Source organism: Lissotriton helveticus, chromosome 5_1, assembly GCF_964261635.1.
Source record: "Lissotriton helveticus chromosome 5_1, aLisHel1.1, whole genome shotgun sequence".
NCBI lineage: Eukaryota > Metazoa > Chordata > Amphibia > Caudata > Salamandridae > Lissotriton > Lissotriton helveticus.
In genome coordinates this window covers 388,026,842-388,044,180 of record NC_136065.1, presented here as the reverse complement: position 1 = coordinate 388,044,180, position 17,339 = coordinate 388,026,842, and the positions used below count along the sequence as shown (strand labels likewise).

At 48.0% G+C, this 17,339-nt stretch overlaps 1 protein-coding gene across 1 annotated transcript in view; it reads right to left on the bottom strand.

Annotated features, from left to right (window-relative positions):
- Positions 1–17,339, bottom strand: part of HP1BP3 (heterochromatin protein 1 binding protein 3) — a 704,364-nt gene that overhangs the window by 46,976 nt on the left and 640,049 nt on the right. Inside the window, exon 10 of the mRNA XM_078642573.1 lies at positions 4,977–5,088. Within this exon, the coding sequence (XP_078498699.1) occupies positions 4,977–5,088 (112 nt within the window). The remainder of the gene's footprint in view (positions 1–4,976; positions 5,089–17,339) is intronic.

The following is a 17,339-nucleotide window of genomic DNA, read 5'->3' as shown; positions in this document are numbered from 1 at the left end:
CTCTGCCTTTGTTATTGTTACCCCTGTAGCCACCCCTTTGATGGCCCCTGCTGTAAGTGGACTGTGTAGGGGCTTTGTATGAGGTGGAAGCTGTGTCTGAGGAGTATCCCCTGGTGGCACCTCTATAGGATGAGCGACAAAATGAACGTCTGGGAGCCTGCGATTGCAGGGCTCCCATAGATTTGGTGGTGTCTGTATCTTTTTTCATTTTCTCAAGAGATATATCTACATTGGGTCCGAATAGGTGTTGCTCATCAAAGGGTTGATCAAGAATGGCAGTTTGCACATCAGGTTTGAATCCTGATATACGTAGCCAAGCGTGTCTGAGTAATAAAACGGTGGTGTTAACTGCTCTAGATGGAGTATCTGCTGTATCGAGGGCACACCGAATGGAGGTGTTCGTAATGTTTTTACCCTCTTGGATAAGCTTGTTTGGTCTATCCATGTACCTGTCAGGGAGGTGTGTCATTAATGACTAACTCGTCATAATGTGCCCTATCATATTGGCTAATAATGCCTGTGTGTTAGCGATACGCCACATGTTTGCTGCTTGAGACGCAGTTCTTTTCGGTGGTGCAGCATCACCTGATGTTTGCGAGTTTGCTCTCTTGCGTGCGTTGGAAACTACATGTGAGTCTAGTGGTACCGGACCTTTAATATATGCTGGGTCCGAGGGGGCAACTTTATATTTTTTCTCTATACGAGGGTTAATGACCCGAGTTCTGACTGGGTCTTTGAAGACTTCAGGAGCGTGCTTAATCACTCCTTTAAGCATTGGTAAAATGGATGCAGATCTTTGTGCATTGTCGAAGGTATCCATTAAGAAGTCTTCCTATACAGGGTCTGTATGTATGTCTACCCCATGATATTGTGCAGCCCTGTGTATTAACTCATTAAACCCTATAGTGTCTTCTGATGGGGAAGGCCTTGAGGGGTATAAGTCATCCCTAGGGACATTTGGGACATCTGGAGTGGTATAATCATCCCATGGATCAGGTGATCCTGCAGGAGTGGCTGGATCAGGTATGTTACCCCCCCATATCATCGGAGCTATCATCCCTGTTGTCATCGTCTGATACAATAGAGGATGCTGGGGAATGCTGTGGTATGGGATGATGTGGTGATGGCATAGGTGGAGGAGAAGGGGAAGGCAGTCTTAATGGAGAGGTAGCCATGTCCTTCTTTGGATGAGGAGCTGGAGCTGGAGTGTCCAGTAGTCGCTTTTTTGAGGCCAAAATCAACTGTCCAGTGATTGGGTCTTTAGCTAGAGTCTTTTGAGCAGGGTCTGGATACGGCAAATCAGCTGTAGGAGTTTGTTGTTTTGGTGCGGAGGAAGGTTTCGGCACCGAAGCGGCTTGTTTTGGTTTTTTAACAATGTCCTTTACTGGGGAAGGAGTCTTTTTCTGCTCCAAAACTTTTTTCGGTTCCAGTAGTTTTGGATCCGATGGTTTTTTCGGTACCTGTTGCTTTTTCGGTTTGCTTGGTTCCGACCTGGGTTTCGGTGCAGAAGGAGTAGTGGTATATTTCGGCGCCGATGGTTTGGATGTCGACGTAGCCGGTGTTGTAGTCTGTTTTGGTGCCGGTAGGTGTGCGCCGGCACCATGCGAAGGCTGACTCGAGCCCGAGTTGCCTGAAGGCTTAATTGGCTTCTTAGCCGGGCCCAAAGGTGGGGCAGTAGAAGCAGAGTGTCGGTGTGCACCCGAGGGCGAGGGTGTTACCGGGGCCTTCTTTGGGTGTGTCGAGGAAGGGTCGGGGTCGACGGTCTTACTTACGACCCGCTGCGCTGGAGTGATGTCCTCGACATCGGAATCTTCTTCCTGTTCGGAACCGCGGTCGACGTTGTGTTGTTCTGGGACATTGACGCCTTCTTCAAAGATGTCGTCCGGAATGGAAGTTGAACATCGAGCCATTGTTCTTCTTGCTCTTCGGTCCCGGATAGTCTTTTTGGAACGGAAAGAGGCACAAGCGGAACAGTCTTTGGCCTCGTGCTCCGGGGAAAGGCAAAGGTTACACACTTCATGAAGGTCGGCGTCGGGAAACTTCGACCGACATCGAGGACACCTCTTGAATGGCGTCCTTTCCATGAGCTGGAGTTGAGGCCTAGCTAGGCCCGAAGGCCGTCGACGACGACTGGAATCGAAGTATTCAATGTTGAGGAATAGCGTTGAGTAGAAAAGCGTTCGAAACTTTTTTCCTATAAGTTGGTGAGGATTGCGTGCCGACGGAAACACATCCGAGCTCGGTGGCGGGAAAAAACAATCTGGGGATGGAGCCGATGCCCATGCGCAGTATCATCCAAAGGAGGAGTCCCCTATCCCGTGACTTCCAAAGAATGCTCTACAACAAAACAAACTGCAAACATCCGGGCCCAAGACTAGGTGGCCATCTATGCACAGTGTGTAATCTGCAGCTCATATGCCTCGAACATGAAGTTATCGGTTACTAGGTAAGTAATCGGTCTCTGGGGTTGAGTTTCTGGGGTTAGAACAAGGGTTCTCCCAGGGTCAAGGATGCACTCTTGTTACACCCTCAGTGGCACTAGGGCGGCCGGGCGCAGAGTGCCGAGGTCCAATGTTATCCACTTGGGGATAGGAGGCCTCCGGTTGGTGGCTGCTCACAAGCAGGCTACGGGGTTGTGGGAGCAAAGCTCCTGGTGTTAGGCTGGGGGCAAAGGGGGATTCGAGTTAGCACCCAAGTTGCACCTGCAGCTGGGTGCAGGGTGGGGTTTTGGAATCGGGTGCTCTGTTGTTTTCAATGAGGATTTTTGGTTTTTAGCTGCAAGCTCGGACCAGGAAGACTTCCAGGAGGAACCAACAGCTGGGGAGGTAAGTTGAAGGGCCCGTGACGTAGGTGCACCTCGGGTTCTATTCTCCAGGGCACAGGGCAGCTGGGTGCAGGGGTGCCTTTTGAGGTCGGATTTCACCTTGCTGGGCCACTTGTGGTGGGGGGAACGGGGAGGAGAGACAGGGGAGGGCTCTGTGCAGAGGCTGCAGGCGACATCGGGGGTTCAGCAGGGGAAACCCATGGTGGACTCAGACTCTGGAGCACTGGGGCTCTTCGCTGAGACTGGTCTGCCACTCGGGCCATAGGCATCGGGTGCAATGGTGGTTCCAGGGGTCAGGTTTCTTTGTCCTCAGCAGGCTCGGAGACTTTCTTGGCTCTTTCTTTTGAACAGAGCTGCTGTTCACAGGAGATCCGGTCTTTGTTAGAGGCAGTCAGTCCTCCCAGGGTTCTGGAGGTCGTGGACTGAAGGACAGGGCGACTTCTAGCGCAGGATCTCTGAAAGCTGCAGACGGGCAGGTAGGGCTGGGGCCAAGTCAGTTGTTTTCTGCAGTCTCCTCTGTTGGGCGTCTTCTTTTGTCCGTCTTCGTAGGTTGCAGGAATCTGTCTTCTTGGTTCAGGGCTTCCCCCTAAATACTGTATTTAAGGGGCATTTTAGGGGTCTCAAGTTCAGTAGCCAATGGGCTACTGACATTAGGGTGACTATACACTTGGTGTGCTCACCCCACGCGGGGGAGTGAGTACAATCCCTAATCCTGATTGGGGAATGCCTGCCATCTGAAAGATGGCGGGCACTCAGGAGCGGGCTTCACCTAGCCTCCCACACCTGAGGGGTGGGGTTGGCAGAAGTGGCAAACCTTTAGGGATGGCTAATTTTCCCTGTCTGTCTTCCCGCCAAAAAGGAAGGGAGACCGGAAGGGGGCCTGCTCCTGATAGCAGGAGAGGCTGGGGGTCGCATTACAAAGGCTGCAAGAACTTTGAAGCTCCTCTACCACAGATGGCTCTTCCTGGTCTGGGGGAGGTGTGACCACCTGCCAAGAAAAGCTTTGTTTCTGAGCTTAGGGAGCGAAGGCTCCCACCCCAGGGTTCTAGAAACATGTCCCATGGTGGCAGGCTGGTGTGTACCAGTCGGAGGAACCCACCAGAGGCTTGTCGGTTTTTAGGGGGCATCTCCAAGATGCCCTCTTAGTGCATTTTTTACTAAATCCCACACTGGCATCAATGTGGTTTTAATGTGTTACTTACCTGTAATCCTAGTTCTCTTCCAGAGGTATCCTCATCAAAGTCATAAGCACTGAATATTTCCGCCCATGTGCGGGGACCCAGGAAATAATAAAAATGATATATGGAAACCATATATGTACAGTTCTACACATATATAAACATATATCATTTTTCCCCATATCAATGCAGCCCCTAAATGGAGGCTAAACAATGTAGTTGCATACATAAGAATTGCATTTGCCAATACATAAAAGACACATGAGAGCAATTATAACTTAAACAGTCTTTTCATGAGTAAAACACTCATAATGGGTAAAACCCGCACATAGCAGACGTTGTTAGCCTACAGGCTGCATTGCAAAACAATAGCATGGAAAATGAAAGCATTTTCAACAAAAACTGGCACCGTGCCTTTAAGGCAGCCATGACCCCTAGCTTCCCATCATGCCTCAGGGGTGACAGTTGGGTCAGTTGTTCTTTGCATAACCCTAAGATCAGGGCTCAAAGATATCTTTTAACACTTCAGAAATAAGAACACATTTGTCTGGGGAGGTGGGTGGGTTGCTTATGACTTTGATGAGGATACCCTTGGAAGACAACTAGGATTAAAGGTAAGTAACTTATTCTTCTCTTCCAGGGCATCCTCATCAATAGTCATAAGCATTGAATAGAATAGCAAGCCCATCAACCACATGCAGACAAATGAGAACACAGAGTGATTTAGGCCACAACAACCGAAAAATCAGCTATTGAACAGATTTCTCAAGGAGGCTTGCCCTATTTGAGTGTCCGCTCTGGTATCTGAGTCAAAACAGTAGTGTCTTGTAAAAGTGTGTACTGATCTCCAACACATTAAATAGAAGGGATCTCAATGTAGTCCTATGAAATATTGTGTATTACAATACCAAAAATCTGAATCAGTGCATTCACAATGACAACATGCACAACTTAATAATGTGTAAAATCCTTACTTTGGATAATAGGGGAAGCTAAGCATATAGGTGCCACTGAAACCTTTTCCAGAGATCTGTTCCAACCAGCCATTCTTTTCGCACTTTTGCAGTGTCCTTTTCAGCAGGTGCACTGTTAGATAAAAAACTGGTTAAAACATATAAAACAGTTCACTCTTTTTGCTGCCAAAAATAAATGCACTGCTACCTGTAGGAAGCCGACTCTCTATTTACTATACCAAAGTAAGATATAGTATACACAGAGTCCAGGGAGTCCCCAGAGGTATATTAGAGGCTAAATTAGGTAAATACTAACAGCTTTCTTTGTGGTAGTGTGGGCGAGCAGTTAGACTAATGCAGAGGGTGTGCTAAGTATTTATTGTATTCACTCGATCAAGGACTGATACACACACTCCGAGACAGAATCCAGACCAAATACGCAAGTTAAAAAACAGAAATACTTATGTTTTATTTCAGAACCAAGCAGGACTTGGCACAGGTAAGTAAAATATACTATCAAATGCAAGACTGTGTAAGGAAAGGCAGTTGTGCTTGAGACTGCAATTCTTACAGGTTTGTATACGCTTTAGAAACAGTTTAAATTACAGTGATTACTCTTCATTACATCTGGATTACTTTAAGTACTGGGGTGGTATGCCTAGAGACCACACCTTAGGATCTCTCAATACAAAATAAGTACAGCTTTTTATACTTGGCAATTTAGTTCTATTTTCTTAATATAACAACAGTTCAACACAAGACATTTTTTTAGGCCCAAAATCTCTTCATATGGCTTACTATGGGGGAAAAGTGTTAGTGGTTTCAAAGTTAAGTACACAATTCATAGGAGGGGGGGGGGGCTGGAAGTTAGGACCAATGTTCCCAAAGGTCTATATGGGCACTAAAGTTGCACCACCAGTGCAGAGTGCAGGGGCCCATTAGCCAAAGGGGCCTTCAGTTAGGGACTGTTGACGAGTAGGCCACTCTGGTGTGGGATGTAGGAAGCTGGCTCTGTGTATACTATACCAAAGTGAGGTATAGTGTGCACAGAGACCAGTGGAACACAAAAGGTAGGCAGAGGTAAAAGTAGTTAGAACCTTACTCTCTATTTGGGGTAGTGTGGTAGAGCAGTAAGGCAGTATCAAGAGGACAGTGTTAAGCATTTGCTGCACACACTCAATCAGAAATGATTTCACACACTCAAAGACTGAACTTTGGACCAATTGTTTTTGTATAAAAATACCCTTTTAGTTATTTTATTTCCTAGAACCAAGCCAGCCAGCCTGGCACAGGTAAGTTATAAAAACTTTGCAGTAAATATACAGTTGTAATGCAGTTTGGATTTGTAATGGTCTATGCACTTACAGGCACATGCATCAAAAGAAAAACCGATCGCAAACGGGCAGATTCTCAGAATCTGCCCTTTGCAACTGGTATTTTTGCATTTGGGTGCATCATCCCAAATGCAAAAATCGCAATTTAAGTATTCTCTCAATTGAAATTACTGAAATTGCGATTGCATTTTAAGGAATAGCAAATTGGGATTCCTTGAATGCAATGCATTAAAGTAAAAAAATTAGCGATTTTGCTAATAGGTGTTGCAAATTACCATGAAGTTCATGGTAATTTGCAAAAACTTTTTCAAAGTTTCATGTTGCGCACACACATGCCCTTAGGGCATGTGTGCGCAACATATGTGCACAGATCAATTTCAGGGGTGCAACAGGGTGTCCTTTTGACACCCTTCCACCCTGAAATTGCATGCGCAATTTGCGAGGACCTATTGGTACTCGCAAATTGCGCATGCAATTTCCCATTCATTCCTATAGGCCTGTAGGCCCTTAGGAATGAATGGGAAGCCATTCCTTATTTGCGACTCGCAATTTGTGAGTCGCAAATAAGGAATGTGTAAGAATCACTATTTTTATAGCGATTCCTACATTCACCTCTTTGGTGGTGCAATCCTCTTTGCCCCTTCCAGGAATCTTTTTACGATCTGTGAAGTAAAGAAGCTCTTCCCTGTTTCTACTCATGTGTATGCCACTATCGCAGCTAGGTGTACTCTTAGCGAGGAATAACTTAGTTTTGCCTTCAGTAGGTGCGTGAGATATCTTAGCACCGTTGATTCCCTTGCCATGTTCTTGTGTAGCTTTTTCTTGCTGCACCATTGTGTAAACCTTTTCCATTTTGCCACATAGCACCTTCGTGTGCTAGGTCTCCTTGCCTCTCGTAGTACCCTCAGGGTGCTTTCAGGTAACTTCAGCTGTGCAAACTCTATGTCTTCAGGAGACATGCTGCTAGTTTGAGGCTCTCTGGCTCTGGGTGTAGTACTTCTCCATTTTGCATGGGGAGTAAGTCTTTCCTTTATCCGAACTTGTGGGGTGCACCCTGTGCCATTTCCATTATGTGTGAGTACCAGGTCTGCCTGGCCCACTGCGGTGCCACCAGGATCAGAGTCATGTTGCTGGTTCTGCACTTGTTGAGTACTCTGTGTATCAGAGGTATCAGGGGGGGGGGGGGAGGGGGGGGGTGGGGGGGGGGGGGAAGCGCAAGCAAATGTTTTCGACCAGCTTATCTATAGTGCATTCCCCAGGGACCCTTCCCCTGGCTGCCTGGATGCGAAGTTTTGGCATTTTGCATTCTGGCGTGTTGCAAATTGGTCTATTGCCGGTGTTCCCTGTAGGAAGGTGGATACCGGACTATGGTTACCCCAGATTTTGTGCCTTGTGTTTAGCTGGTTTTCGACCTAGTTGGCCTGGGATCCTGCTAATCAGGGTCCCAGGCTATCTGCTCTCTCTGTAAAATGGACTCCATGTACCTTAGGTACATCTCCAATTGAGAATTGGGTCACCTTGTGAGCCCCTGTACAGTGTACTTTAGGTACCCAGGGCATAGGTGCAACCAAGGCCTACCAGGGTCTGCAGCATGTATTATGCCACCCCTGGCTGGCCCCCTAAATTGACACAACTGGCTGATCACTCAGCTGGGGCAAGGTTGTGTAATCACCCCTTGCTTAGGTATAGTATCCCTATACCTACCCTATATATAGACACATAGTAACCTATAAGTCACTCCTATGGCAGGCCTTAACAATCCTGGAGGCAGAGTGCTTGGTTATGTGTGAGATGGTGCTCTAGCATGAGCTGAGCCTGTCTGCAGCTTTCGGAACCATGTCCTTATAGCTGTTCTATGATATTGCCATACCATATACACGTAAGTGCATTATGAACCTCGCGGTTAAATGCGAACTCTGGTTTGGCTTTATCAAAACATGTTGTGTAAGGTGTAATACGCTTTGGAATACTACCCCCTCGTTAATTCTGGCGACGGGGGTAGCATTCCATCCTTCTAGAGGGAGAAGACATGTTGTTGCTGACTATCCCGGTTAAAGTTAACCAGAGCCCCAGCGTCACAAAATGGACGCTGCTGCCATGGACACAAGCCTGACCTCCTGCTGCTGGGAGCGCTTCCAGTCACTGAGGTTTGGACAATAGGTTTCCTGCCTGGAGAGGTGCGAGCACCACCCAGACAGGACTTTGTGTATTGGGACAGGGAGGGCTGAATAGAATGAGACATGCCTGGGGCACACTAGGTGCTCCATGCATACCCCATTTCAAACCGGTTGCTGGGGCACTCCAGCCTCAGCTCTGGCGCGAAACTGCACAATGGAAAGGGGGTGTAACCACCCCCCTTCCTGGTCCCTGGAACTAGACCTGGACCTAGTGAGTAAACCAGCCCCCTTTAGTTGTATAAAGGTAGGAGCTGACCCAGGAGACTTTAGATTAATCCTGGAATCGAACTGAAGATGAAACTCTGGACCCTTCGACATTCAACGGAAGCATCTCCCTTGTGGCCAAGGAGTGACCACCCTGGGCAACCAGGCACTATCAAGCAACTCAACGGCTTGCTTTGTCCCCGTTCCTGCCGGAACCTGAGCACAGAGCCTGACAAGACCTCGACTTCCGGACTCCTCTGACCCCCACTGCACGACTCCAGCACAGCTGAGCTCCGAGGAAGGGGTCGGAATTCGTGGAAGCAGGCAACTTGGAAAGTCTTCAACTTGCTAACAGCGCAGCTCCTGAGGCGTCCTCGAAGCTGTGCCCTGGGGACTGAGACACCCCAACACCGAGCTCCACCTGCACCGAAGACCAGCCTTCCACACTCCACGAGATCTGCGTGGGGCCCTTCTGCTTGTGTTCTGTTCGACGCGTTGTCCGGTTGCTGGCCCGTTGGCTAGTAGCCCTCTGACGACGATCCTTGTGAAAATCCATCGCTGGTCTGGTTGCTCCAGACTGGCCTCGCTTCACTGAAAAGGTGAAGTATCTCAGACCCCCCTGGCCTGCACCAGAAGCCTTTTGTGTATCCTGCGTCGGTTGCCTTTGCTTAGGCTTGGTGGCTCCAATCTTGAAGCCGACCCCTCCATCTGGGAGAACCTTCGTGGGACAGCTCCTCTCCAGCACCTGGTCGTCCTCGACGCCTCCTGGTCCGCAAGGCTGCAACGACAAGAAGCTTCCCATCTGCACCTGATTGCTCCTCGAAGACATCTGGTTCCTCCCTAGTTCCACCCGGTCACTGGCTAGTGACCTAGACTCTGCCCCCTCTGCTTTCAGGTCTTCTTCAACTCCGATCCATCCATGGATCCACCCGGACATCTTCCTCCTGGTCGCCTGCGGCATCTTCTTCCAAGGCTCAATAGGAAACAACGAGAAAACCCAACACACTTTGACACCTATGCACCCGCAGCCCGTGGGTGAGGCAACGAGAGTACTTCGGTGCTCCTGTAGCGATTGACTATCCTAGTGTCCAGTTTTGCTAGTTGTGTAATCCTAGTTAGACCGGAAGTGTCCTAAAACTTCACTACTTACCTTTTTACGTTCCTATTGACTTTCTATTGACTCTCGCGTGAGAGTACGGACTCTGCACGCGCCGCCTGTGGGCCTCCTACTCCTAACCGAAGGGTCAGATAGTGTAGCCCCAGCGATCCTCTAGACCCTAGGCCTTTCCTTTTTCCGAGTCGTGGTTCTTATACCACTTACTTAGTATGGAATATGCTACTTACCAGTATGCATCTGTTCTTGGCATGTAGGGCTGCTGATATTCATATCTGTGCATAGATCGCCGCCTAGTGTTGGGTCCGGATGATTGCACATTGTTGTCCTGTTAGAGTCTTCGAAGTATCACGAGATAGGTGGCTCCTTCCTCGGACTACAGTGCGCATGGGCATCCTCTCCATCCTCAGATTGTTTTTCGCCATTGTGGCAGAGATGGAGTATAGTACAGTAAGAGATGTCCATGCAAAGAGTGAAAGCTGCAGCTGCGATAGGCACTGGGGAGGTGTGTGGGGGATATGAATATCAGCAGCCCTACATGCCAAGAACAGATGCATACTGGTAAGTAGCATATTCCGTTCGAGGCATGTGGGCTGCTGAATTCATATCTGTGCATAGAATGTATAGCAGTATCTCCCTTAGCGGTGGCTACCTGTGTCAGCTGCAGCAGTCTGGAAAAGAGTTTTGAGAACAGCCTGTCCTACAGCAGCTTGCTGTTTTGAATGCACGTCTACACAATAGTGTTTGTTAAATATATGTGTAGTTGACCATGTGGCTGCTCTACAGATTTCGTGTAAAGGAATATTCCCTAGGAAAGCCATAGATGCCCCTAGCTTGCGTGTGGAATGCGCCCTAGGGGGTACTGTTAAGGTGCGTTTTGCTTTTAAGTAACATATTTGGATGCACTTAACTATCCATCTGGCTATACCTGATTTTGAAATAGGGTTACCCTTGTGTTGTGGTGAGAAAGCAAAAAACAACTGCTTTGTTTTTCGAAATGGCTTAGTTCTATCAATATAGTATAGCAGAGCTCTCTTGACATCTAGAGTATGCAAAGCCCTTTCAGCTACGGTCTGTGGGTTTTGAAAGAACACCGGCAGTTCTATAGTTTGATTTATATTTAAATGGGATACCACCTTTGGCATGAATTTATGGTTTGTTCTGAGAACTACTCTATTTGCATGTACTTGAATGAATGGCTCTTGAATAGTGACGGCTTGCAGCTCGCTAACTCTTCGAAGTGAAGTAATGGCAATAAGGAAAGCCACCTTCCAAGTAAGAAATTGTAGTTCGTGTGAGAAGTTGGCCTTATATGCAGTGCTCACTATTCTAGTGATCACTATGTATCATTCCAAACTACCCTTATTGATGATTGGTTGTAACTCAACCTGATAGACCAGCTATCCTAGTAGCATGGACAAGAGCAGTCTTTAGGCTAAACTCTAGAGGGCGCGTTAAGCCAGCTGTTTTACCACCACATTTACCCTTTGAACACGAAGTGAAAGGACACCACACAAGTTGTTATGAAAATAAAAGTATATTTATTTATAACAGTACTACCCTGAACTCTTTATGAGTCAGGGAGCTAAGCACAACACAATTAACGGTATTAACGGAGCTGGGGGAAAAGGGTACGCAAATTTGCCTGACCAGTTCATCGGTATCGCATTGCCCTGCGACTGCGGATGTGGGAACCTGGCGGCAAAGTACTGGCATTTTGCGTTTTCGCTTGTGGCAAACAGATCTATCTCCGGTTGTCCATACTTCCGGAAGAATGGGTGGAGCACTTTGGGGTGAATTTCCCATTTGTGCATTTGTTGGCTGTGCCTGCTGAGCAGGTCGGCTACTTGATTGTCCTTGCCTGGGAGTTGTTCTGCCATGAGAAACATGTTCCTCTGAATGGCCCATTTCCACATTGCTTGAGCAAGGTGTGACAGCTGTGGTGAGTGCGTTCCTCCCTGTTTTTGAATGTAATACATAGCTGTCATGTTGTCCGTCCGGATCAACACAGCTTTGTTGCATAAGTGTGTTTTGAAAGCTTTTAGGGCTAGAAAAACCGCCATCAACTCTAGAAGGTTGATATGCATTTTCTTTTGCTGTACGGTCCATAGTCCCTGTACTGTGTAGTGTAGAACATGGGCTCTCCATCCTATTAGGGATGCGTCCGCTGTTATCACTATTTGTGGGACAGGCTACTGGAACAGTCGTCCTTTGCAAAGGTTTTGTGGATTCCACCAATGCAGAGAGTTGTATGCTCGACTGGTCACCAACACTAGGTCTTTTAATTGCCTGTGAGCCTGGTTCCACTGCCTTGCTAGGCACTCCTGGAGCGGACGCATGTGTAGCCTGGCATGAGGTACTATGAATATGCATGAGGCCATCATGCCTATTAGTTGCATAAACACTCGAGCTGGTAATGAGTGTTGGGGTTTGAATTTTTGGATCAGTGTTTGCATTCCCTTGATCTGTGCTGCGTTGGGATATGCTTTTGCTGCCAGTGTATCTATTGTCGCTCCCAGGTACTGTTGGACGTGGGAGGGTTGCAGATGTGATTTTGGGCAGTTTAGTGAGAATCCTAAACTGTGCAGGAGATGTATGGTCTTTGACATATGGTTGGTACATTGCTGGGCTGATGGCGCGTGTATTAGCCAATCGTCCAGATAAGGGTACACGTGGATGTGTTGCCTTCTGAGATGTGCCACCACTGTCGCTAGACATTTGGTGAACACTCTTGGAGCTGTTGTGACACCAAATGGTAGGACTTTGAACTGGTAGTGCTGTCCTTGAATGGTGAACCTTAGATACTTTCTGTGAGCAGGGTGTATTGGTATATGAAAGTGTGCGTCCTTGAGGTCTAGAGTTGCTAGGAAGTCTCCCTGGTGAAGCAATGGTAAGACTTGCTGGAGAGTGAGCATATGGAAATGCTTTGATAAAATGTACAGGTTGAGGGGCCTGAGGTCCAATATTGGTCTGAGCGACCCGTCCTTCTTTGGAATAAGGAAGTATAGGGAGTATACTCCTGTTCCTTGATGTTGTAGTGGGACTGGTTCTATGGCCCCCTTTTGCAGCATACTGATGACCTCTTGCTGCAGTAGCGTTATATGTTCCTGTGACATTGGACGGTGCACGGGTGGTATGTTGGGTGGTGTTGAGGTGAGTTCGAGGCAATAGCCATGTTGGAAAATTTGCCTGACCCACTTGTACGTAGTGATATTTAACCAGACTGGCAGAAAATGTTGTATTCTTCCCCCGACCGGTGTTATATGGTCTGGAGTAGTGCCAAGAAGTCACTGTTTGGTGTTAGTGGAGGATCTTTTTGCATTGCCTCCACGACCTCTTCCCTTGGTATTATTTCCTCTGTATCCACCCCTGTTGGTGTTTTTGTTGTATGTGGATTGTGTGTTACTTTTGTAAGTGGAGGTTTGCTGTGATGCATTACTTCGCGCTCCTCCTCTATAATTGGGGCGACGAAAGGAGCCCCGGTGTTGTTGGGACTGGAGAGCTCCCATAGACTTTGCTGTTTCCGCATCCTTTTTCATTTTGTCCAGAATTGAATCAACTGCTGGACCAAACAAAAAGTCTGGGTTGATGGGCTGATTAAGAATTGTGGATTGAACCTCATTCTTGAAGCCTGATATGCGAAGCCAAGCGTGGCGCCTTAGCAGCACGCTTGTATTGACGGATCTGGCAGCTGTGTCTGCCGCGTCCAGGGCACATTTAATTGACGCATTAGTGATGAGCTTTCCCTCTTGTAGAAGTTCATCTGCCTGCTGTTTGTAAGGATCAGGTAAGTGTTGGAGAATTTCTTCCAAACTATCGTACTGCGCCCTGTCATATCTGGCCAGCAAGGCCTGTGTATTGGCTATTCTCCACGAGTTTGCTGCTTGAGCTGCCACTCTCTTGCCTGATGCCTCAAATATTTTTTACTCCTTGTCTGGAGGAGCAGCCTCCCCAGTAGTCTGGGAATTTGCACGTTTATGTGTGTTGGATACCACTAGGGAGTCTAGGGGTAGTTGCCCCCTGATGTATGTAGGATCTATAGGTGCAGCCCTATATTTCTTTTCAATTCTTGGGTTTATGACCCGTGCCCTAGCAGTGTCCTTAAAAATGTCACCTGCGTGCTTTAAAACGCCCTTTAACATGGGGAGTGTTTTAACATGTCTCTCAGATGTTGTCAGTGTATCAAAGAGGAAGTCTTCCTCAACAGCATCAGAGTGCATATCTACGTTATGGTAGGTTGCTGCTCTATCTAATAGTGAATTAAAGGCTACTGTATCTTCTGTGGGTGATGGCTTAGATGGGTATACTGCAGGGTCTGTAATGGGCAGAATCCCTTCAGTATTTGGTTCTCCTCCCCATGGCTGTGAGTTTGGGTTTTGTGGATAACCAAACCCCACATCTACGTCGTGATCTTCATCTAGGTTGTAGTCAGAGCGTACAGGTGAGGTTGGGGCATAAGGAGTAGCAGGCATAGCTGGAGTGATAGGCTCAAAGAGAATAGGAGAGGTAGCAGAGTCCCTTTTCTTCTTTAGTGGAAGTCCAGAAAAGTCTTCAGTTGGCAGAGTTCTTTTCTTTTTTGTGTAAACAGTCACTTTACCAGTGTTTGGGTCAATATACAGTTTTGACTGGTCTTCTGTGGAGGGATCTGGATGAATAATCTCTTCCTCCACAGTTTTTGGCCTTGGTGCTGTAGCCTTCGGTTTTACCTTTTTTGGGTCGGTGCCTGTTTTGGGGTCGACCGCTTTTGGTGGATGGATCGGTGCTTTATGTTTTTCGACAACTTTTGTCGGTTGAACGTCTTTGGCTGGCTTCACCACCGGTTTCGGACCGAGCGGTTTTGTCGATTCGATAGTGTTCTTCGGTGTTTTTGGAGCCTGCGGTGTTGGCTCGATGCCCTTTTTCGGATCGATGGGCCTCGGCTCGACCGATTTCCTTTGGTCCACCTTAGGTTTCGCTTTCAGTTCGACGGTACTTTTGGGCGTAGGCTTTGTAGTTTCGTCGACCGGTCTTATCCCCTTGTCGATAATTGAGGCTGCTTTGCTCGAGTCGACGTGCTTTGTTTTGGGGGTCGATTCGACGTGCTTCGGCCTCGAGGTTGACTCGACGGCTTTAGACTTCGAGGTCGACTCGACAGCTTTGGTCTTCGATGTCGACTCGACGTTTTTTTGTTTCGAAGGTTGTATTGGGACTGTGACCTTCGGGTCGACGCCCTTCTGCTTAATGAGCATCGGTTCGACGACTTTCGGTCCGAAGACGGTATTGTCGACGACTTTTGGTTTCGATGGAACCGGTGTTGTATGTTGTGTCTCAGAGGGCTCTTTTTTAATGTTCTTAGCCGGGCGGTATTGCGGGGCAGTAGAACGAGGTTGTTGATCTTGGCGAAGGCCGGATGGCGATGCCTCGACCTGAGTCTCTGATAGAGGTGTAGTGTCTATATGGGGCGGTGTACTCACGGTTCGCCCCTCGCCGTCATCGGAGTCGTCTTCAACCAAATTGTCCTAATCGTATTCCTCGAGATCGACGATTAGTTCCTCCGCTTCGAGGTAATATTCGGAGTCGTGCTCCGAGTATTGTTCTTCGTCGTGATCCGAGTCTTCGGCGCTAGCTAGATCTTCCTCATCGTCGAAGATATTTTCGGGTTCTGGCGCCGACCTCTGCATTTCTTGCCTCGCCGCCCGTCAATTCCGGATAGTCTTTTTAGATCGGAACTGGGCATAGGCTAGGCAACTATCTTCATTGTGATCTGGAGATAGGCATTTGTTGCACACTGGATGCTTATCTGTGTGCGGGAACTTTGAGTTGCACTGCGGGCAGAACTTGAATGGACTTCGTTCCATCGACGGTCGTCCCACGGGGTGTCGAGAAGGCCTCACGGCCCGATTCGACGACCGGAGTGCAACAGATGTTCAAAAAGTATATCGGTACCGAGCGCTTGAACAATACCGACGGATCCGAAGGCCTTTTGGCCTTTAGAAAAAGTTTTCTTGATTCCGAACTGAGTGTAGGAAAGTACATCCGAACCCAATGGCGGAAAAAAACAATCTGAGGATGGAGAGGATGCCCATGCACACTGTAGTCCGAGAGAGGAGCCACCTATCTCGTGATACTTCGAAGACTCTTCCAGGACAACAATGTGCAATCATACGGACCCAACACTAGGCGGCGATCTATGCACAGATATGGATTCAGCAGCCCACATGCCTCGAACATGGTTTTACGCGCCCCCAGGGCCTAACTGTAAATTGTGCTATTTAAAGTATTTCTGAGTATAACTTGTTATGTGCTTTTGCCTCTGATCTCATAAAGAGTTCAGAGGAGTGTGTTAGTAAATAAATACATATATATTTTATGTATATATATCCTGTGTGGTGTCCTTTCATTTGATATTCAAGGGGTTACATATGGTAAAACAGCTAGCTTTAAACGCCCTCAAGAGTCTTTTAGCCTAAGACTGTTCTGTCCACGCCACCTCTAGGATAGCTGGTCTATAAGGTTGACTTACAACCATCACCATAAGGGTTGTTTGGACTGGTGCAAGGTGTTCACTAGAATAGTGAACATCATATACCAGGCCAACTTCTCACATCAACGGAATTGAGAATGTCTTCATTTTCTAGTCGAACTCCTTTTTCCTTTGCAGGATGTTATCCATCTCAACCTCAAGCAGTCTTTTCTTTCTCTCCATTTCGGCGGCCTGCTCGGCGTCGAATGGTTTAACTGTTCTCTTCGACGTATACGTCGAAACGGGCTTCAAGTCCTTTGTCGACGTCGAAGCGACCTTCTGGTCATTCTCTCTCGAAGCCGAACGTTCCTTTTCAGGGACTTGCTTGGACGACCTTGGCTTTTCGCCGGTCTTCGCCGCCTAGGAGTCCTTTTCGAAGGATCCGCTGGGATGTTTGTCCTTGGATGCAGCTGTGGCCGTCGTAATTTTCTGCGCCGGTGCTCCATTCGAGGACTTAGACTCTGATTTTCGAGAGTCTGGCTCAGACTTTCGAGGGTCTGTCGGGGCTTTAGGGGCTGTTGAGTCTCCTACCTCTTTAGAAGTCATCTTATTGGTCTCTACGACCGTGTAGTCATGGTCTTCTCCAGCGACGTGGTCTTCCTCGTCGGTCGAGAGCCCAGGTCTCGAAGGGACAGCGGTTGGTCCTTGCCCTGCATGTTGTAGTTGGCCCTTCTCTGTCGCTCTCTCACCCGGAGAGTCTTCAGTGTGAAGGCGGAGCAGGCGTTGCAGTCCTTGCTCTCGTGGTTGACCGGTAGGCAGAGGTTACAAACCGGGTGCTGGTCCTTCTGCGCGTATTTGTGGTGGCAGTTACGGCAGAATTTAAAGGGTGTCTTGTCCATTTCTTGCACTCAGGGGGCCCCCTGTGTGCGCATTCTTCGTTGGACGTCGAAGTTCTCGAAGTTCTCCTTCTTAGTCGTCGTCCAGCTCGATGGTGTAGTTTCTCGGCGTCTTATCAATCTTTTTCGTGCAAAAATCGACTTTTTGGCGTCTTCTTTTCTCCAAAACTCTGGACTCCTTTCGGGAACGATCCAGACCCAACGGCGGAAAAAATAA